Genomic DNA, 22,465 nt, shown 5'->3' on the forward strand with positions numbered 1-22,465 from the left:
TTTGATTAGGCTTTGCAGCTTAAATTGGCACAGCACCGACCTACACGCGCACACGCGCTCACTCACACACACCTCCGCTGATGACAGCTTTTCCTCCTCCTGCTAACAACAAACCACTCACTCTCTTTCTTGCCCTCCCTTTTCTCTTCTCGCACTCCGCTGCCTTGTGCGGCTCAGACGGAAGCGGCGGTGAAGGGAGTGGGGGGGGGGGGGGGGGGGGTGAGGAGATCAGGGGAGGGACGGATGAAGGCGGCATGACTAAAAATGGGAAAGAAGAATGAAAAAAAAGAGGCGGGAGCTCGTTGGGGATAAGTGAACGCAACAGCAAAAGCAGCGGGGGGGAGGCGAGGAGGCGCCAAATAAGCCGAGTGAGGGAAGGAAGGAGGAACAAGACGAGAGAAGAGGAAGCGTGTGTGTGCGTGTGCGCGCGTGTGTGTGTGTAGCATGCGAGGCGCGTCGCGTCGCAGGCAGGCAGTGATGGTGGGTGGGGTGTTTTGATCAGCAGCCAGCGTTTCATCACTGTCAGTCTGCGCGGAGGAGAACAGAAAGAGGAAGGAGGGAGGAAGCGAAGGGGGGAGAAGGAGGGGGGCACTGGTGCCTCAACGCACCGATGCTCCCTGCTGAATGTCATCCTCACACCCCCTTCCCCCGCCTTCTCCCGCTGCCTTTGACCTTCCTCTTTGAGGCTGCAGTGAGGACCTAAAACCACCAGATGGCGTCTGGCTGACAGCAAAGCCGTCCGTACCATCCGTCCATCCATCCATCCATCCATCCATCCATCCATCCATCCATCCATCCATCCATCCATCCATCCATCCATCCATCCATCCATCCATCCATCCATCCATCCATCCATCCATCCATCCATCCATCCTGCCACTGCCACGAGGGCTCCCTGTCGTGGACAATGTGGACTCATGTTCTTTGGGATGTTCTTACCTCATGTTTGGGGCATTTGATGGAGAAGTCATCTTCGTGGAATGTGCAGCCTGCACAGTTTGGGAGAAAGCAAAGACAAACCAAACAGTCAATAGAAACAAGTTGGATTCCAGCACAATTAGCATTAACCTGAAGAGAAGAAGAAGAAGCAAGCAGCAGAGGATGCAAGAGGAAGCAGTCTGTCACGTATGGCCGACGCACGCAGCAGGAGGGAAATGGGCCTGCTGTGCCCCCATCCCCCCGCCTCCCCCCGCCCGCCCCCAGGTGCCTCGGCAGACTTTCAAATCTTCAGCGTGACACATAAAAGCCACCATATGAAACAAAAAAGATGGGTTCTGACCCTATCGTGCACAAACATTTTGGGATAAAACTTGCCCGTTCGGCCATCTTGTTGCAGACTAAAGCATTTGAATCCGCCCTTCCTCCTGCTACCTCCGGCTCGAGCACTTCTCCCGGTGTCCTACTTCTTCATCTGCTGCTTCACAAAGCTCTCGCTCCCTGCTCGCCCCATCCCCGGCCGGACTCTGGTCTTGGCTTACCTGTCTCTTTGGCGCAGGCGTAGTGGTACTTCCGAGAGCAGCTTCTCCAGCAGCAAGTGAGGGACGCCCCCGCAGTCTGGCACTTGTGGCAGCTCTGGGGTTCGTCACAGTGAGCGAGCGCGTTCGGGGACAGAGAGGGAAAAGCAAAAGTAGGAACATCAGCACAAAGCGGTTGCTCGGCAACGCGGCGATGTTTGTGTTCGTACCGTTTGGGCCGAATTGGCGGCGGCTTCCTTCAGTCCGTACAGTCGCCCGGCCAGCACAATCACGCCTTTGGTCCAGATGGCGCAGTTTTCATGAGCCCAGTGCTCACTGGCCTCGGCTTCATCTTGCAGCCTTTGGAGCGAACCCTCTTGGTTTGCGCAAGGTCCGTCCTGGAGCCGCCTCATTCTCTTTAACCTTTCGCGAAGGCTTATTCTTGGAGGAAGGCCCGTTCTGTCTTTTCCGTCTGCTCGTCCGTATGGCCGGCGGCGACGTCTGGCGCTTCGGCTCTCCCGCGCGTTGTCTCCTTCCTTGACTTCCTCGACGGCCTTTGACGATGCGCGCGGTTCTTCACTACCTTCATCCAGGTCGGCATTCCCTGACCCTTGCCCGAGGGAGACGGCGGGCTCGGCGGTCAAGTGTTTCCGAGGGAGTCCGTCTTCGGCATAGTACGGTCCGCACAGATCGCCCAGATCTCGATAGTTTGAAGGTTTTGCGCACAGGCAGCAGGTGAGACGTTTACCGGTTAGATCCGGATTGAGTGCTGGCCCTTGGAGCATGGCGGCGGTATGCGGCACTACTTTTGCCACCGTGAAAGGATTCTTCATCCGGAGAATTCCCTTCTTTCTTCGTCTCTGGAAAACGTGCACGTCCTCTGGCTTGTTGACGATGGCGCACCAAAATGGAAAGTCTCTGGAGTTGTTCATGCGCACGTAGGGACAGAAAGACTGCGGCTGCTGCTGCTGCCACTGCTGATGCTGGATGGGCCTGGTTCGGACTCTCCTGACAGAAATGCTCTCGGCCTGCTTGTCTGAGATGGTCAGCACGGGACCCACAACGCCGTCTTTGTGTTCCTCGTCACGCATGTCTGTTTGCGTCTGGAGCTTTTCCGCTTCGCAGCCGGCAGCCCTCACGACGGCCTCGATGACCTCCAAGGCGTCCTTCATTCCGGGTTTTGGCCCGGGCTTTTTGTACACTTTGAGCGGCTTGTCGGACGTCTCCTCCATCCCCCGTTTGCGCTTAGCCGCGGGGGCGAATGGTTTTCTTCCCCTTTTGGATTTCTGGAGGACTTCTGTGCCGCCCACCTCGGGGCATTCTTTGATATCATCGGGAGCAATTGGCAGTCGGGGCTCCTCCGAAGGCATGGTGGTCTCCTCTGCCATCGCGTCTTGTTGCTCCGTGGGTTCCACTTTGATCTCCTTTGCTGTTTGGGTTTCTTCAGGCTGAGCTTTTCGTTTCCTCTTCTGCTTCAGGTGCATCTCGTGGTTATTTTTAATGGCCCTCTGCTTGGCAGCTCTCGGGGCGGTCACGATGAGCTCACTTGCTTCCAAAGCTACGACGGAGGCATCTGTGCTCTCCACCATGGCCCATCGCTTCCGCTTGGAGAACTTGGGTGGGGGTAAATCAAGTGCTTTTGCCTGTTGGGTCCAATCTCCTCGAGGACCGAGGTCTACCTGAGCCCCCATTGCCCTTTGGACGTTGCACATTGGCCCTTGGTCATTGGCATCCTCTTCTTGCCTCCACTCTTGTGTTTCTCCACTTATCTCCTGCATGTCACTTTCTCGTTTGACCTCCTTCCTGGCAATGCCGTCGAGGTGTTTGGCAACCGCCTGTCTGCTTTTCACTTCACTTTCCATCATTTCAGTGCCGTTGACAGGAATAGCCGTCTGGACGACAGCATGGGGAGCAAAGTCCTTGGTCGTTGCGTCGTCGTTGAGATTGACGTCCGTCTGAGGAGTTTGGAGATACTTCTTGGAGCTCGGCGAGGTGATCTTCTGCACCATGGCCTCGTATTTCAGCCCTCTGCCCTTACGTGGAGGAAGAACTTTTGTTCGAGCGGGGCACTGCGCAGGCAGCGCTGGTACGTCCCCTTGATCGCTTTCGGGAATATGTTTGGTTGGGTACGGGAGCGCGGGCTCTGTGGTGGTTGGCCCTCTCTTTCTTCTGGGACCCTCTTGAGGTGCGGAGACAACCTGCTCAGGCGGTTGGAGTGCTTTGGCTTTAGGCTTGGGACCCCTCTTTTTCTTGAGTGGCACCAAAGAGGGATCCATGGCTGACTGATATGTGAGTGGAAGCAACTCTTCACTATTTTCAGCTGGAAGCAATGCAGGAGCTTTTGTTGTCGTCTTTTTCACCATATGTGGAGTTGGCTGCACTTCCTCTTTCTCAGAACATTCAATTGTGCCACTTTGGGTTGTTACAACGTCCTCGTGTAGGTTTTTCTCCTTTTCTTTGGCCTGTGGGGGCTTTCTTGACCTTAAAGTCATATTTTTAGTGTCATTTTCCTGTGCTTTTATGTCATCCGGTGACTTTTGGTCACGGTTGATGACTTTTATATCCTGGTTTATTTGTGATAGTGTGGCCTTGATATTTTTCCTGCCCCTGCCTTGTGGCTCTGTCAAAATGATTTCTTCCTGTCGCGTCTGCTTGGCTCTGGAAACTGAGCCTTTGGGGCGACCGACGGGGGCTTTGACGGTCGGCAAAGCCTCTTCAGATTCGAATCCAGGCTTTGAAATAGGTTTGGGCCCAGGTTTTAAGCCTGCTTTTCGTTTCCCCGGAGACTCTATTTTTTCTGCCGGATCTGGTGTACTTGGCACATCCTTTAGTCCTGATTTGAGTCCTGCTTTTGGGCCAGGCTTTAGGGCGAGTTTAGGGCCTGGTTTGGCTGCCGGTTTTGGCCCTTGCTTGGATCCATTTTTCAGTGCTGGTTTGGGTCCAGGTTTTGGGCCTGGTTTCCTCTTCAAATGATCCTCGCCTTTGGGTGGGAAGTCTGCTGCATTGAAAGAGCGGGTGCACATTCTTGAACTCAGTCCTTCGGCTAACATTGTGCTTGTCTGGCTCACGATTGATTCCTGGTGCGCAAGCTCAGTTTGGTCTGGGAACAGCATCATTTTGGCAGAAGGCCTGCAGGCGTTTTCAGAGGCCAGGGGCTCCCCTTCTCGCTCCTTCTCTTGGTCCCGTTCCAAGCTTAGCTGTCGCCTGATGGCCACCCCTGAAAGCATGGTTTTCCTTCTCCCCCTTGTATGCTTGCGCCCAAACGCTCTGGGCTGAGCAGACGGGGCCACGGGCTCTGGCTTGGCCAAAGGGGTCACGGCGCTGGAGCAGCTGAGGCCTGGCTCCATGTCCTCATCGCCTTTCTTTGGGGAGGGCGGTGTGTCCGCCCAGGAGGGGGCTGACGGAAGAATCGACTTGCCAGGCAACTGAGGAGAGTCGGGCTCCAGCACTTTAGCGTCGCTGTGATCCATGTGATCCCTGGACTGGGCTGGAGTTGCCGTTGTCTTGTCGTTGAGGGCCGAGAAGACGGGCATAGCAGACTGTGGCTGCGGTGCCGTGTCGCCGATGGCCGATTCTCTGGAAGAAGCATCCGGGGCTGTGGCCACATTTGGATGCGCGGGCACTCCCGCGAGCTCATGGTCGCCGTGGAACTCTGCTCTTTTCTCTGTCCTGGCGCAAAGGTCGGCAGAAGGCTTCTCAGCGCCGTGTCTGTTCTTCATGATGTCAGAATTCACTGACTGGCCGCTGTTCTCCTCCTCCACTGGTTCGTTTCTCACCTCATCAGACATGGGTGGGGAAAGAGCACATTGCGTTGGTCCATCAAAGTCTGCTTCGGGTCCACGGTTTTCCTCCTCCTGTTGGTCTTTCTCAAGCGACTGTTTGCTCTCTGTCTTTCTGGAGTTGTCCTCCTCCAAGGCCTCACTTTGAGGGGTGTTGTCTGAACTGTCCTCCTTCTCTGTGGAATATTGATCCTGTTCAAGGTCACTTGCAGGATGGAAAGGCAACGTTTTCAAGGAGCTCTCGGAAGCAATTGATGACTCGGATTTGTATGCTTCTTTTATCTCTTGGCCAAAATGGTGGCTCGAGTCAGAGCAGGCGGCTGGGGACTGTTCGAGTGAATCCGGCTCATATTTCCTCCGAACCGCTTCATACGGCGTCTCGGCATAGCAAAAGTCTTTGTTTTTGTTGACTTGGTTGTACAGAAAAGAACATTTGCCCTCATCTGACCATTTCTCTCGTTTCTCTGTCAGTTTGGCGACACAGGCATCTATTTCATAGTCAGGTGTTTTGGGCCGAGTCTCCACTTCTTGCTCAGCTGATTTCTCCGTCCACGCCGATTCCTCAAAGTTTTCTTTAACGGGCTGGCTGATCCGCTGTATGTCGGAAGATGAGTCGGTGTCGGGTTTAACGGGACTGGGAACTGTAATGCTCCCCTCAGCGAGGCTCTTCACGGGAGCGCCGTCTTCCTGCATCGACTGACATCGAATTGGGTCGGGAGTGAAGTTGTGCAATCCTGAGTCTCCAGACCTGGTGGACACGTCATCCGGAGATGTCATGGAACAGGACGACATTGTGTCCACGTTGATGTGGGAGTTGTTGGCAGGCTGAGCTGGACTCCTGCCCTGGTTTCTGTAGTAGAAGCTCCTCTCCAGTTGCTCATCACTACTGCTGGAGTAGCCCCCCTCGTGCAGTTCCATTGGCATCCGCGAGTGCTGCACGTTCGAGTAAAGGTCCTGCGCTGGGCCGCCGCTTAAACTACCGGCACTTTCTGAATATGGACTTTTGTAGCCCTCGCCCTTTTTCAAGGACGCCGCGCTGCCAGAACTGCTGCTGCTTCCACCACTGTTCCGTTTCGAGGCTTTCTTGTTGGCCACCAGAGTCTCGGAAAGCAGCAACTGTTGGACGTTGTTGGATATGTTCTCAACCTGAGAGGTGAGGGCATTCAGGCTCCACAAGCTGGGGTTGGACAGCAGTTTCTCGGAGAAGCGCTCTTTCACGCTCGGTCCTGGAAGAGCGTTGGTGAAGCTGTGGGCTGCCGCGTGGGGCACGCTGGGGGACGGGTGTGAGCGTGGGGGCAACAGCATGGCGTTGGACGCGCCGTGCTCTTGGTGGCCCGTCGAGGAAGACGACGAGGACAAGGCCGCCCCCGGGGTGATGGGCGGTTGGCCGTACTGGAATGATTCGGGATTGGTCATCAGCGGCGACGGGGTGGAGCTGTATGAAGGTGAGCGTCCCAGCGAGCGTGCGGGTGAGTGGCTCGAAGAGGGACTGCAAGTTTGATAATACTGCTCGGGTGACCTGACAGACAGTTCTGAGAGACAGTAGTTTGCTTGCGGTTGGCTGAAGTGCTGGTATTTGGGGTTGGGGTGGGCTTCCTGTGGGTTGTTCATGGCTTGCAGAGGGGGCTGTGGCTCATAACCTCTGGGGTGTTGGTAGCTGTAGCTGTTCTGAGATGCCCGGTAGGCTCCTTGCTTCAGGTTACCGAGGCCGCTCATTTGTCTGCCGTATTGCGAGCTCGGCGGCACGCTGTAACTTTTATAACATGGCGGCATGGGGCTGCACTTTTCTATGTATGGTGAAGGAGAGGGGGAAGGTTGGGGATAGTGCAGGTGACTTTGTGGGTACATCAACGGTGAAGGGTTACTTTGGTGTGACTGCTGATGAGGGCTGGGATAAGATGGCTGGGGGCACTGGGTCTGGGAGTGGCCCAGCATGTTCTGGTCCATGTACTGTGAGGAGTTAGGGGCGGGTGGACCTCCAGCCTCGAGTCGCCCGACCATCTCGTGCTCATACGACGACAACTGAGCCGGGTCTTCCCATTTGTGCTGGAGGTGGCCCCCGCTCATGTACTGGGCTGAGTAAGTCCCGGGGCCCATGTGGTTACTGTAACCACCGTGACCTTGTAGAGGTTGGCCGGAACTTGGTGGAGGGAATTTGGGGACTTTCTTCTTTGCCTGCGAGGGTGCTGAGCCTCCGTTTCCGTTCCCGCCGCCGTTGACCGGGAAACCAGGGTAGGCTGGCTGGCTATAACAGTCCTTAGGTGCTCCTGCGGTTCCTGCTCCTGCAGCTGCAGACATGCTTGTAGCGTTCACCAGTGAGCGGGCGTCATAGGCTGACCGTGACAGCCCCGGGCCCGGGCCTGGATGCGGACCAGGCCCCGGGTGGGGTAGCTGAGGGTGGGCATGATGTGGGTGTTGTCGGTACGTCTCCAGGCGTGATAATTCGTGGGGCTCCTGCTGGTAGCAGGGTTGGTTGCTGTGGTAACCACCGGCGCGCTCACGGAAGGACTGCATCGCTACCACAGTCTGAAAGCAGAACGGGGTGGGGGAGTTGTTGGTAAAGAGGAGGTGAGGGTTCTGAAAACATGGAGAAATGGGGCAGGGGACATAAGACACTCATGAGACATTTTGTATACTTTCATGGTATCAAAAAAAGAATCAATAGGTCGATAGATGGTAGTTCAATCACTTAATTGGCACAGTTCGATCCCGATTCCATTGCACTGATGCTGGTATAAGGAATTCAATTGCAGTTTCAAGCTCCAAATCTTCATCCAGCTTCACAACAGAAGAGGAAGACGAGGAGACGGAGTCACCAGGAGACGAAGCTCTCAGCTCAGTCTGTCAGTGTGTGTTTTTCTGTGCTGTACGAGCCTGCCGCCTCCCGCACAATACCCCGGCTTGCAAGCGGCCCCAGGAAGCGCCACCAGACGCGCGTTGCCATTATTCATGTCTGAAACGGGCAATTTGCGCACACGCACACACACACGCACACACACGCACACACACACACGCACACACACACACAAACTGGACAGGTCGACGCAGTGTAATGCAATGCAACATGGTACGTTGCACACACTGGTACAACGAGGTGAGCTCCGTAATGAGCTTTCCCTCCTGCTGAAAGAGGCCGACGTGTGCGTAATTGACTGCCGTGGGCTGCGCACGCCTCACAACTCGGCGAGGCCGTCGAGCCTCTCGGGCAACATTTGCGTACACCGCGAGCATTTTCCTGGGCTAAAACGTCGCGGTGATGACCTTTCTAGACAGCAGATTCCGGTCTATAAGCGTACATCAATAAGCCAGAGAGTGGAGACGACGGCAAGAAGCAAGAGAGGAGAAAATCTGATTGTTCAGCTGGATGCTTCAGAATGTGGCGAGCCGCCACACAGTTGCACTCCTCTCTCGGCGCCTTGGTCGCTTTCATCGCATAAGCTTCACAGGCGCTTTGAGACGGGATTTATCTTCTTTTGCCACAAGCACACCCCAACACAAAAGGTGACCTTAAAGCAGTCCTGCGCGTGAAATATAACGACGCACCCGGTAGGGCTGCGCGTTTGGGGGAGGTGCGCAAACCCATTCGCGTTGCCCCGACAGAAAAACACACGCCAGGGTGGAGGGATGGAGTGCCGCACCGCGTTCACCTCGTCGTTGTTAATTGTGCATGCAGACGCGTTTCATATCGCGAGCAGGCGGAGCAGGCCTGGAAGCTAACATAAACACACTTGCTCATCAGCACAGTCCAAGTCAAACAACGTACCATCAAAAATAAGGCAAATAGACTCCACCCATTAACATATCAGGTTGAAACACTCGTCATCTAAGCGGATCAACTACACGGCAAACCAAACCTCTCACCAGTCCCCTCGAATTACGCGCACAAAAATAACACACACACATGCACGCACACATGCACACACACACACACCTCCCCTCATCAGTGCACCCACTTTGCTTGCTAGGTGGTGTTCTCCACAGCTAACTACGATGAGCCCCCCTCCATCACGGGGGCTGTGTTCCAGACCAAGGCAGCAGTAAGTGAAATTCATGGCTGCGGAAGGCGAGCAACATCGGTTCCGTGTTTCACACATTGCAGGTGTCTTTGTTTTGTGTGTGTTGCTCTAAATTGGCCTCAGTATGACTCCAAAGAAAGCAAAAACTGCTAGCGATAGTGTTATTCCAAAATTTTGAAGCGCCTAATTCGCGAGTGTGATCCTGCTGACACCAAGGAGTAAAACGAGCTAGGAAAGAGGCTGAAAAAAAAAAACAGACTCCAAGAGGGAGGCATCGATCTCAGCCACAAAAAACTAGACCCACCCCTGCATGAAAATCAAGACGCCGATTAAATCAAATGGTTGAAGGATACACGGTTAAAAAAAAATCTTGAACTTTAACTGAACTTCTTGGGTGGAGACTGGCAACACAGACAGACAAACAGACAGACAGACAGACAGACAGACAGACAGTGTGACCAGGCGGTCCGGGGAGGTTAGGACCCCAAGGGAGACGCTCGGGAGATGGATTCAGCCAATATCTGCTCTGACATTTGTAAGTGTCCCGTTGTCATGGCACACGGCTGGATGTCAGGCGGGGTCGCACAGAATAATCGTCCGGCCGCGTCGAGAGGAGCAGATGGATGGCAAATGAGGTGCCAAAGCCGGCTGCCGCTCAAGAAGTGACAGATCCAGAACAGATCCAGATCTGATCCTGACAACCAGCCAATGGGACCACAGGGATTTCAGGTTTTGAGATCTATTCACATTCCAATAACATTTTTCACATCAACAACTACACAAACATCAAAACAATCTCAGTACATTCAGTCTTGAAAAACAGTTGGAGCCTCGATGGATGAATCCAAACGATTCCATTTCGCCACCCAACAGAAAAATGTTGGAAAACAAAGCATCGTCTGGACTGCACCTCTTTTCCTCCAACTCGGCCTATCTTTGCCAATATGGCCCAAAGCCTTATTGAAGGGATATTAAAGTCGAGCAAGCGCTTCCTCGTCTTCGACTTGATGAAAACCAGTAATGCGGTATTTGTTGGAGGCGGACGGAAGTGGCCGGCCGAAACGCCTCAATAGCATCCAATCGTGAGGAAACGCAGCTTGGCGCCGCTCGATTTTTGAGAGACCATTTTAGTTGTGTGAGGCACGGCGGTTAGCGTTTGCGCATGTGTATGTGTGTGTGTGTGCGAGAAATGCAATTGCCTCATCTGTGGGGTGGAGGATGACTCATCCACATTCACAGACATGACTTAGTGCTCTCACGCTGACGAGGATGACACTTCACACGAAAATGTCGAACGAACACACCAACAAAAACTAGTTTGAGTATCTAGCTCCCATTTTCTCTCAGATAATTTTTTTGGGATCCAGATGTTTCAACACATCTGTTGTGTGGAGATCAGGCGGCAGATGAGGTGAGTGCGGACGCAATGCCAAACTTTTTCTTTTGCGCCCTCTCTGAACATGACGATGCCTGCTGACCTTTAGCGGAGGAACAAACAGCGCCAAGCGATGCCATCCAAAAGCAGACACAATAACAACAACACAAAGAGCGGAGTGTGTCGTTGCCATGGCAACGGGGGAGCCACTCAGCATGGTAGCAGCATGGAGAAAGCATGCAAGATGAACATCTGGCCGCAGGGTGTCAATGACAGGTCGGCGTGTTTATCACGCATTCGAAACATGCACAAATACATCATCATCATCAGTCAAGGTTGATCTAATAACATGAAAAAAAACTATATATATTAACCTGTATTGATTTGTGTTGATCGCTATGTGTGGCTGTAACAAGACCGAGGGCCAGTGGCCTGGCTCTGCAAGGAAGAAAAATGTTGTAATACGAATGGCTCCTCGCAGAGGCTCAAGAAGGTCTGTCTGGGTACAACATAGAACTCGTATTTAAGGCACCACCACACAAAATGACGCTTTTGCCAGTTGGTTGCCCCAACCCCAAAATATTGCAACACTTTCGTCTTCTTCCTCCATTTCTCCACTCCCTCCATCCCTCCTTCCACATCTTTCGAGGCGCGGTCACCTCCAATGGGCAGCTGACCTTTGAAGGACTAAACCTGCCTTTGTTGACATGGTAACGGCGCGCGCAGACGGGCGGGGATGAGAAGGACGGAGGTGACACACACGCCCACACACACACACACACACACACACACACACACGCACGCACGCACGCACGCACACACACACACACACACACACACACACACACACACACACACACACACACACACACACACACACACACACACACACACACAGGGTTTGCCTCCCTCTGCGTGAGGACGTTGTCGTGGTTACCTGGGCATGTGACCGGAATGAGGATTGCTCATTATTTGCTGTGTGTACGTCGGTGATGACGGTTTTGGGTCAGTTTTGGTTTTTGTTAGAAAATGAATTCAAGCTTCCAGGATTACCTCTGCATCGGGTGTGTGTGTTTGTGAAGCGGGCCTCCTGTTGACCTTCCACAACAAAGAGAGAGAGTGACACATCCTGAGATGTGAGGAAAGCGACACAAGCAAAAAGAAGGAAAAGAAGAAGAAGTAGAAGAGCGCGTAGTGACGGACGTTCTCTGTCTAATTTCCGTCGTTCCGTGCGCTGGCACGCTTGGGCGCACACGCTTGGCGGCGCGCCAGGGAGCTGAGGTCCTGCAATGTGGTCTGCAGAGCTACTTGGTATTCCATCAGCGAGGGAGATTGTGGAGCAGCAGGAGGAAGATTAGATGAGGGGGGGGAAGACAAAAGCGTGTGCAGAGCAGACTGAAGGGACTCGCTAAGTTTGGAATTTCACGTCCACTGGCTGCGTTTAGAGTTTAAACTTTTTGGGAAGCAGTCAAATTGGCCCGTCAAAATGAAGCACCTACACTCACGTCGACCTTGGTCCTTAGCACAAAAATGCCACAAGATGGCGCCAAATCACTGCTTTTCTATTTGACAGGGCTTAGGTGTGGGCCTAAAATAGTGACAGGAAGGTGAGCGCTTTCATTCCACCACACATCTGCTCAGAATGACGATTCCTTTGCATGCTTGCCGTCAAGACAGAGACGGGCAACAGACATACGACTATGAGAGAAGCGTGGGAAGCCAAGGCGCCGCAAGTCTTTGGAGCCGACGCTTTGGGAAGAGCCGGCCAGCCAGCCAGCGAGCGAGCGAGCGAGTGAGAGAGCGAAAAAAAGCAGGTCAGAGAGACGAGAAAGGTAAAATATGGAAGGTGCGAAAGAAAAAAACGACAGGAAGGGACTTGTTATATAAGGGAAAGGGGGAGGAAGAGATGAAAGAGGAAAGGATGGTTGTGGAGCGCGGGCCAGAGTGCTGAAGGGAAGCAAAGTGGAGACACTTAGCATGGGGAAGGTGTTCAGGGTCAGGAGGAGGGGGTGGGAGGGGGGTTGTGTCAGAGATGGAGATCCACGCCAGGAAAGAGTTGCAGCAGTGCAGCAGGCAGATGCGTGCGGGACCGAGATGCGGAGATCGTTATCGCGCACCGGCGCTGACTATCGATTTGCCGCTGTTGTCTTCAGCGCTGAAAGAACACCCTCCGTCCGCTTCAAAGCGGCTGTGTAAGTGAGTGTGTGCATGTGTGTATGCGCGTGAGCATTCCTCTGGGCAATATTGAAAAAACAAGAAAAAGGCTACAATGACACTCAGCGGAGTGCAGACCTCCGTCAAGGCCAAACTGTCCAAATTTGGAGTAGTGCTGTTGAGGCTACTCGTCTGTTTTTTACTGCACAGTTAGGGCTAGACTGGCCTTCGGGCGTAGCTGCCAGATGCCCGACAGGCCGCCCGTCTTTCAGGTAGTGAAAAATTTAACACGTGGCCAGGCCATGACGTTGCCACGGGTCTGCGTGAGGCGGCAACTGCTGCGCTAGCCGTATGACAACATCCCGCTCTGGTGCCTGAAAAGCAGATGCTGATGTCTGGAAGGAGAATGGACGATGGCAACGCATGAGAAGCGACAGCCGACACATCAATCGCCCGTCACAAGTGCATGAAAGCGAGCTAAAGTTTTTGCGCTGCGGCGGCGACACACGTGAGAGTGAAAGCGGCTCTGGTAGTGAGCCAGCGGAAGGCGGAGGAGAGCAAAAGAGGAGGAGGAAGAGATGAAGGGGAAAAAGGGGGAAGTCTCCATCCTTTGTTCTTTGTTGATGAAAGCAGGAATCGGAGCCGCGACTCCCACTCCCGCTTTCTCTCTCGCCGTGATGAGCCTTGATGTGTGAGAGCGAGCGAGTGAACAGAAGGGACACACACACGCGCACGCACACACACACGTACACGACTGCCTTATTCCGCTCAACTGAGACCCAAATGACTCCTAGCTCACTAATTAAACTTTAATCTGCAATAGCGCGCAAATTACCTGCCACGCAGCTGAGCGCCAAACGACGGGGATGCGTGCAATGAGTGAGATGGGGAGGGGCGGGTGGACAGATGCATGAAAGCGAGGGAGCGAGAGCAAGGTCACACTCCACCTGCGGGAGGAAAAACTTCCTCCCTTTTTTGTTGCCGTCGCTGGCGGCGCCAAGAGAGGCTCAAGTGTTTACGTCTGCACGAGTGGCACTGGAGGACGCGTACACGCATAGACGCAGTCCGTGCGCTCCTCCATCTGCCCGACCGTGTTCCCGTCTTCCTCGCAACAGATGCAGCCTCCGCCATTTTGTGCCACGCATCGGGCGGAGGGCATGGCAACATGCGGGCCACATGGCTGCTCACGGAGAACCGATGATAATCAACCCAATTTTCTTGCATCTCCACCTTGTCCATAATGAGTTTGGCGCGTGCGGCTAAGCAACAGGCTGCCCCAACTTCAAATTTCAAAGCTGCTTTGTTAAGCGAGACCATCAGCATGACGTGTGGGGAGTGCAACCAGCAATCGCACACCACAAATTACCATCAAGAAAATGTTTTACTTGATGTCCTTGGCGGCCGGTATTGGCATCCCCGAATTATTGACCGAGCTTTTAATGAAGGAACGGGGCATCAGGTGAGCACGTGTGCCATGACCACCTGACGGTGAGTAAAATAATCAAAAAGAAAAAGCACAAAAAGCTCCAGGCAGCCATCGGCAAACAAAAGACGGACCGTCATGAGCAGGCTTGGCGCTGAATATTAGCCACAGTTGGTGGGCAGGTGCAACAATCAAGGAGATGCCCGTCATGTGAGGCTGCCCTTGTGTGTGCAGAGGCTCACCACGCTTGACTTGAGCAAATCTGGCGCGCAGGAGGCGACAACGCCTCGTTGTGCGATACACCCGCTAAGCGAGGGCAAAGGGAGGCCGCGCTGAGCAGGGAGCTGGGTCGGAATATGTGGCGGAAGTGCAAGACTTCCCGCCTGCTGTGCGGGAGGGGAAGCCGGTCGGGTCAAAGACATGTCAGGACGGAGGCCGACGGAATATCCAGCACACAATTAACCGTTCCGTGCCACAAAGCAAAGCAACGTTGACGTCCATGACGGCAGACAAACAACGTGCGCTGACAAGGAGCGATGGCGGGGGAAATAAGCGCTGAAGCGGGCCGCTATAGATCCAGCTCAATTCCAAGCGCCGGAGATTGCGCCGACTCTACAATGGCAGCAGAGAATAACATTGATTAATGGCGTCAAACGGGTCATATTGCAGGGAGTTACCGTGGCAACGGCAGCCCGCCAATGTCCGCCAGTGACCACCTGTCAAGTGACAAAGCAACAGGCCGTGAGACCAGAAAGAAAAAAATAGCTGCCCTTTTCGTGGATATGGAAAAAAAGCAGTTCCAGGCACATTTGTTCAAGTACGTCTTTTTTTATCCTATTGATTTGTACTTTTGATTTTGGGTTCGTGCTCGAACAAAAGTAAAGACATTCTTAAATCAGCATCAAACTTACATTTAGGGACACATCAAGCTGTCTCTGATTCAAATTTGGAGTTGAGCAATCAAGTTTGCGCATGATGATGTTTAGTTTGACAGAAACAAAATAAGATTTGGATTCCATGACGATGAAGGCGACGGTGTTTTGTATCGATTATTATGTCATCAATGGTGACCGCAAATAGAGAATTGTTTGGCTTTCTAGTGTGGTGACGCGTACACAACCATCTCAACAGCCACTTTCCCATCCATCCATCCGTCCGTCCGTCCGTCCGTCCGTCCGTCCGTCCGTCCGTCCGTCCGTCCTTCCATCCATCCATCCATCCATCCATCCATCCATCCATCCATCCATCCATCCATCCATCCATCCATCCATCCTTCGTTAGCTTCTGCGGACCAGGAGGCACCTAGCAACCAACGTCCAGCCAATTAGTGTCATGCCATTCCTGTTTCCATGGTAACACACCACCGTCCTCTTTAGGCACAGCCATTTAGGCGCCCGCCATGCACTCGCGGCAAAAGCATTCAGCAGCACCAAGTTTGAGAGGCCGACGTCATCTCGTCAATAAAGCTCCGCTCTTTGGATTCATTAGCGCGCCCGCGACAAACAAAGGCCGCTCGTCACTGGCGAGGCTGCGGGCGCCTCTTAATTGCACGCCGGATGTCTTGGGGAAGAAAGAAAAATGTAGCACAAATTCCTGAATTGCTCCTCCTCCAGAAAAAAGGAGAAGAAGGAACATGCTTTTCGGGTTCCTAGCGATGGCAGATGGCGGAAGTGCAGAAGGCAGCTTGACAAATTCTCTTGCAAGATGTTTCTGCCTTTTCTGCGAAAAGGATGAGAAAACAAATGCATATGGAGAGAGGGGGGCGGCTACAAAGCTTTGTGATATGAAGGCGGGCGTTGTGTGGGAAACACGGACATCCAACAAAAAGCGCTGGCACCCGATCCAGGCGCTGCTTTGGGCTCCAACGTGCCGCAGAAAATAATGTTAGCCACAGGGCTGTGCAGAGCTTCCCATTTAAAAGCGGCTTTGCTTCCGCGAGCCACGCTCCAAATGGGCCCATGGAAATAGTTTCGCTCGGCCAAGGAAGATTAAAGATTTGAATGCTAACAGACAACACAAATCGTGGTCACCAATAGCATTTTAGCAACAAACGGCACAAATTCTGACCCGCTAACCGAATGCTAACATATTTTGCAACATCGCATCAAAATCCTCACAGTTGGCATTGCTGGTTGCAGTTGCGCAAACCTTCAAGCGACAAAGTATTGAATGCGAACGCAAAGACCAACTCAGATTTTTGTGGTGGCCCACTGAGGAGCTGAGCTGTCTCCATGTACAACAGTGTGTCTGCAACATACTGCTCCCTGGTGGCCGGCTAAAACATGCGTTGGCAATTTCCATGAAATGAAAGCAAAAACATTTTTAAAATTCTTAACATTTCATTTAACTATGTGATTATTGTATTTCAACAAAGTGCAATGTCTTGTTTTCCTTATTTAAAACCACATTTTTGGGGTACTGGGAAGAAGAGTGCTCAAAATTGCTCCAAGCTGGTGAGTACCGAAGCTGGGCAGAAGGTAAAGTGCTGACATGACTTCCGCTTTCACCTCCTGTTTACCTCATTCCACTTTGTTTTGCTTTCCTCTAGCTCTCCTCCCCTCCAGCACTTCCTTGCCCTCCCCGTCGCAGCTACCTGCCTCATTTGCATAGGAGAACTCATTTGCATACATATGAGCTACGCGCAGAAAAGGGGATTTGTGAGCGCTGATGAAAAGAAATGAAATCTTAGAGGAGGGGAAGCGTGCTTGCAACCCGTTTGCTTTCCTGAGATCGCCACCAAAGAAACCGTGCAATTTTGGCCAAACGAGGGTCCAAAGAAAGTGGCGGAAGGAAAGGAATAGGCGCAAGCGGGCCATTTGTGCTGCTCGGCGTTGTTGTTGTTGTTGCCGTGGCGGCGACGGATGATGATTGCCTCACCGGAGCACAAGTGATTGATTGGCTGTGACGCAAAGACACACTCCTCTCCTCTCTTCTGCCACCCTTTCCCATACACCCACAGAGGCCACTTCCCGCTAGGTAGGCCAATGCCAACACACACACGCACACCCACACACACACACACGCACACCCACACACATACACACACACACATACACACGCACACACACACACACACACACACGCGCACACACACACACAGACACACACACACACACACGCACATGCACGCGCACGCACACGCACGCACACACACAGACACATACACACACACACACAAACACACACAAACACACACTTAGGGAGAGCCTCTGGAATATTAAGAGACTCAACACTCACCCCCCTTCCTCATCTCCACATCAGGCCAACCAAGATGCCTGCCTTGCAATCTGTCCCTGATTGCCTGCACACATGCATGCATGCACGCACACGCGCGCACACACAGACACACGCACACACGCACACACACATGCACACACACACACACACACACACTCGCATGCACGCACACGAACTCACGCATATTTATCCTGCTCCTCCAGCTCGCTAATTGCACACGTCGGGGAAAAAAAACTGCGGCACATCTTCCCGCGCTTTCGTCGCAGGCGATCCAAACGTGACCCAAAGACAGCTCATGCATGTGCAGCAGAACCTCCGTTCTGCTATGCCCTAGTTTTCGGATGGCTCGGTTCTCAATGATTTGACTTTGCTTCCTGTATGTAAAATGATTGTTATTCTCCATAAAACGTTTCTTTTCTGTTCAGACTTGTGAAAGTCTGGAACAGAGTAAGTGGACTTACATTATTTCCTATGGCAACCCTTGCTTTGAATTTCATAGTATTGCATTTTATTCATTTCTGGATATGAATAATCGTTCCACTGTATGTATTACGTATATATTACGTTTATTATGTATAAAAGGGTGTCCTCCTTTTCGCCTAGCTTCAACCGTGCAACCCCTTCCATCCTCCAAACACGCACACACAAAGTGTGGCCGCATGTGTTTAGCATAAAAATCATCCATCAACACACACAATTTCCCAGCTCCACACTAATGTGTTGTTGTGCGCGCAAGCAGACGCAGACGCGATGAGGCGACTGTCGTATCTTGTGTGTCATCAAGATCGGGCCAAAGAGGACACAGTGAGGGTGTGCGGGGAGGGGGTGAGTGGGGAGCGGGCGACGAGAGGTGGCAGGGGGGCAAGGAGTCGAGATGAAAGCGGGAGAAGGAGGACGGCAAGGCAAGGCGGGGTGTGGGTGTGTGTGTGTGGGGGGGTGATTGTAAAAGGGCAAAGGAAGGATCTGAGAGGGAAGTGAGAAAGAAAGGGAGGGCGGCGAAAAAAGGAAGGAAGGAAGCAAGGAAGGACAGCTGTGCCTGACTGCTGATTGGCTGGAGAGCAGGGAGGGAGGGAGGGAGGGGGGAGAGGAAGTGAGAGAGAGCAAGACTGTCACCTCCAGTCGGAGACTATTAGCACGAGCGGCAGCTCTGAGACGCCATCGCTCATCTTGGCCTGGCACAATTACACACATGGGCACACACCCGCACATGCAAACACACACACGTGTTCTCCTTCACATGCAATGGCGCCTCGAGATGAGAGTTACTTTTGTTCTGTGACAACACTCCAAACTCAAAACCTCTCTCAGCTCATCAGTGCGGCACTAATATTGATCATCGTTGTTAGCAGACGATAAAGACAACCTGACTGAGCGCAATGTGAACATTGTTCGTGCAGAATCATTTCAGTATGTTGTTGATATAAAATGCGGCCATGAGGCTAAACTTGTACCTCGAGTCGCTCATATCTCAAGGTACTGCTGCATGTTTGTGTATGAAACTAAAGGGAACCGAGTGCACGCATCCAAGCTGGCTGTCTGCGTTCAAGTGTGTGTGTGTATGTGTGTGTGTGTGTGTGTGTGTGTGTGTTTGTAGCGAGACTTCAGAGGGAGAAGCAATGTCCTTGTATTTGATCCGTGTGCGTGCGTGTGCATGTGAGGCGCAGCCGCACAGGGCTGAGTGCCCAGGCCTGAAAGTGACTGATAGAGTCCATGCCAGCTTGAGAAGCACGATGCCACAGTCTCCAAACAACCCCCCCATGTCCCAGCTCCACCCTCCCACTCCTCCTCCTCCTTCATCCCTGCTCTCTCGCCGCATCTATTTTTGTTATTTTGCTTCAATTGTTCCATCTTTTTTTTTGTCCCGCGTCCAGCCCTCTCATCCTTTCTCATACTGAAGACAACCCGGTCCACCCCCCCACTGCTCATTTCACATCCCGCCGTCGCTTTTCTCTTTAAAGCGCTTTTGCGCTCTTATTTGTCCATTTTGCCATCGGGCTTTCATCTCAGTCATTATTCAGCACCACAGGCCACCACTAGTGGTCACTGTTTCCTACTTTGCTGGCTAAGACAGGACTTCTCCGCCGTTTTCCTGCAAGACAATTTAGGCCCTCACCATCCTGCTCTCGTTCCTCTCATCCCTCTATTTCAGAGCGGTGTTACCTCATTTGCATACAGCCTGCTGAGGACGCAATGAGCCAGCTTCCTGTTTACTACGGGATTTTTTTTTTTAAGTAGGGAAGGAATGGTTGAAAATTGTTGCACTGCCGTAGGCATCTTAAGGAGAACATTTGGAGCACAAGGTGTGCATCTGTGAAAGTGCTGATGCAAATAAGGACTGTTTGGCCTTGGCGGAGGTGCTCGTTCGTTTCGGGGAGAGCGAGAGCCAGCGGGAAGGAGGGAGATGGATGGAGCAGTGAATTAGGGCGGCCCGCCGCGCCGTGCTGCTGCATGCAAGATGGCTATCTGCGTGTCCTATGGGAAAGGCACGGCTTGTTATTTTAAGGAGGGTGACTCTGGAGCTTACCCTTCAACGGAGGAAAACAGGGACACGCACACACACACACGCACGCACGCTCAATTGACGCTTACTGCGAACATACAGCGAGTGAGCCTACGCAAAAAAAAATAAAAATAAACGCTCCGACACTGAGCAACACGCGAGAGGCCTCAAAGGCTGCATGCGGGCAACACGGATGAGCGAGCGCACGTGTGTGTGTGACTTGTGACATTTGACGTAGTGGAGCGCCCGCAGTGGCTGCTCGCTAAGCGCGGGGGCAGTTCTGCGCCAACGCGGCGGCATGCTCGTCGCATCACATCATGTCACATCACAAGTCATCTTATCACATCGAATTTCCTGCTCCTGCAACGCACATAACCCTAACCCCCCCACCACCATAATTCCTCCGCTGATGGCGCGTTTGCTACTATTGTCCCATTGTATTTGGGCCTTGTTGGCGTCGTTGCCAATGCTCGTGCTTCTCCTCCCGCATTTTCCTTTATCGGAGCTGTCGCTCCCCAGATGCTCATTTCCTTTACGTCTCTCATATGCCACCTCCTCTGACATGTCGTTCCTCCTTTCGCTTCTAATTTCCTTCTTGGCTCTCTGCTGTGGCGATTCAAATGTGGAAAAGTGATCAGCAAATTTTCAGACAAATCAGAGCGAGTCTAAGGAAATGCTACTACTTAGCAAACATGGTGAAGCGGCATTTAGCTGTTATGCTGTGCCAGAGGTAACACTGAACCGATGACATCACCAGTGTCACGTTGGCTCGAGTGGAAGTAAGATGGGGTTTGTTTCGGTTTGTTTACAAAGAAAGCGGTCAGAGGCATCACTTTATGAGCTCTGCTGTTTTGGTGCATGAAGTCATCAAAACACACACACACACACACACACACGCACACACACCCACACACACGCACATGCACGCATGCACACACATCTGCTCAGCAAGAAGGCCTGCCACGCACACGCTCGCTCCCTCGGCCAAGAGATAAACAAGAGCGCACGCATCTCCCGGGAAGTAACCATGGAAACCATCTCGCCCTCTCTCTGTCATGCTCTCGCGCTCGCCGGCTCTCTGACGGAGCCGCAGCCTGGCAGTCCTGGAGGCAAGACAATAGCAGGCTTCAAGGCCAATGTCACTTCTTCCCACAGCCCCACCCCTTCTCCCCTCCATCACTACCCCCCCCCCCCACACACACACACACCCCTCTCCTCCAATTCGTAAACAAGGAGGGAGAGAGAAGCTTGCTGTGTTGATCAACGGTGATGTCACATCTCGGGCGGCATCCACGCAGAGCACCGTCCGAAATTAGAATAGAATGCAAGGAGATTTGGCTCACGCACACGGACACACACACACACACACACACACACGGATTGGCACATCTCCACACAGTGTGTCCACACAGTGTCTCCACACACGCACACATTTGCCTCTTTGTATAATGTGGCCAATTGCTGTCTTTGCTTTGTAGGGCGCTCGAGGGAGGGAAAGGGGATTTCATGCAGACGAAGGCAGCCTCTAATCCCCCGCTTCGTGCCGCTCTCGCTGGCTTTCTCTTTGTAGATAGAGCTCTGCATCTATGCCTCTCCCTCGTGCTATTTACGTGTCTTCGTACCTGGCTGCGGTGACAGATAATCGTAGATAGCAATTAAGAATTGACTAACTGCCCCACTGCCCCCCCACACACCGGAAAGGGTAACTACGGGTACAAAGATTCCATCACGTGCAGAAATGAGCACATTATAATTGCTAGGCATGTTTCTTGAGCCCAAAAAGAAAGTGCCTGGTGTTTATTCAAAGCAGAGATTTTTATTTTTTGGACGTTGGTGTGACGATTGAGCAGACTGCTGATTGGTGTCTTTTTGCACCCTTAAATGGGTGGCGACCAGTCCGGGGTGTATCTCACCTCTAGCTCAGAGGCAGCTGGGCCAGACTCCAGCCTCCTGCGTGTTTTTATTTCCCGAAAGAGAGGCATTTATTCCTTCAAGTGGACAATACGGCGACTAATTGAGAGCAGAGACCTCGATTTGGAGGATTTACGGTAAGCCAGCCTGTGCTCAAGCAAGGCCCTGCGTGATAAATGTGAGATGGCGTCAAGCTTCTCAATGGTGAGAGAGTCCTTTGCTTCGTCAGTGTCTGTGTCACTCTCTTTTTTTTTGTAAAATACCTGTTCTGAATGACTGCAGAAACTTCAGCCAATCTTTCTGTCTCGGCCGAGAGAGGGAAGGAGGGAGAGGTGGGGGAGCTGTCAGCTGCTCAGGCTAAGCGTCTAATAGCTTGCCATGCTGAAGTGACATTTCTAGTATATGGATGCATTAGTCCTGAAATAGAAAAGAGGGATGAGTGTGAAAGAGAGAGAACGAGGTGATTGGATATGCAGCAAGAATGCTGTGGAGTCGACAGAGCTTATCAATGCATCTGTCCAGAACACTCCTTCCTCCCTCTCAAGAAGAAATGTCAAGGTGGAGAAGGGTGTGAGTGAGCATCACGGAAGACGACGTGGAGGCGAAAAACGAGGAC

The 22,465-nt window shown here is 52.6% G+C and overlaps 1 protein-coding gene across 3 annotated transcripts in view; it reads right to left on the reverse strand.

Annotated features, from left to right (window-relative positions):
* Positions 1-22,465, reverse strand: part of LOC119125348 (retinoic acid-induced protein 1) — a 32,630-nt gene that overhangs the window by 2,066 nt on the left and 8,099 nt on the right. Inside the window, exons 1-4 of one of the 3 annotated variants that reach the window (XM_037255714.1) lie at positions 7,923-9,672; positions 1,685-7,810; positions 1,479-1,572; positions 940-989 (exon numbers count right to left, since the gene is read on the reverse strand). In XM_037255714.1, coding sequence (XP_037111609.1) covers positions 940-989; positions 1,479-1,572; positions 1,685-7,747 — 6,207 coding nt within the window. In that variant the 5' untranslated portion in view covers positions 7,748-7,810; positions 7,923-9,672. Of the gene's footprint in view, positions 1-939; positions 990-1,478; positions 1,573-1,684; positions 9,673-22,465 lie in introns of those variants that run through there. The other 2 variants (XM_037255713.1, XM_037255712.1) reach the window with 2 other exon arrangements.

Source organism: Syngnathus acus, chromosome 8 (assembly GCF_901709675.1).
Source record: "Syngnathus acus chromosome 8, fSynAcu1.2, whole genome shotgun sequence".
NCBI classification, from domain to species: Eukaryota; Metazoa; Chordata; class Actinopteri; order Syngnathiformes; family Syngnathidae; genus Syngnathus; species Syngnathus acus.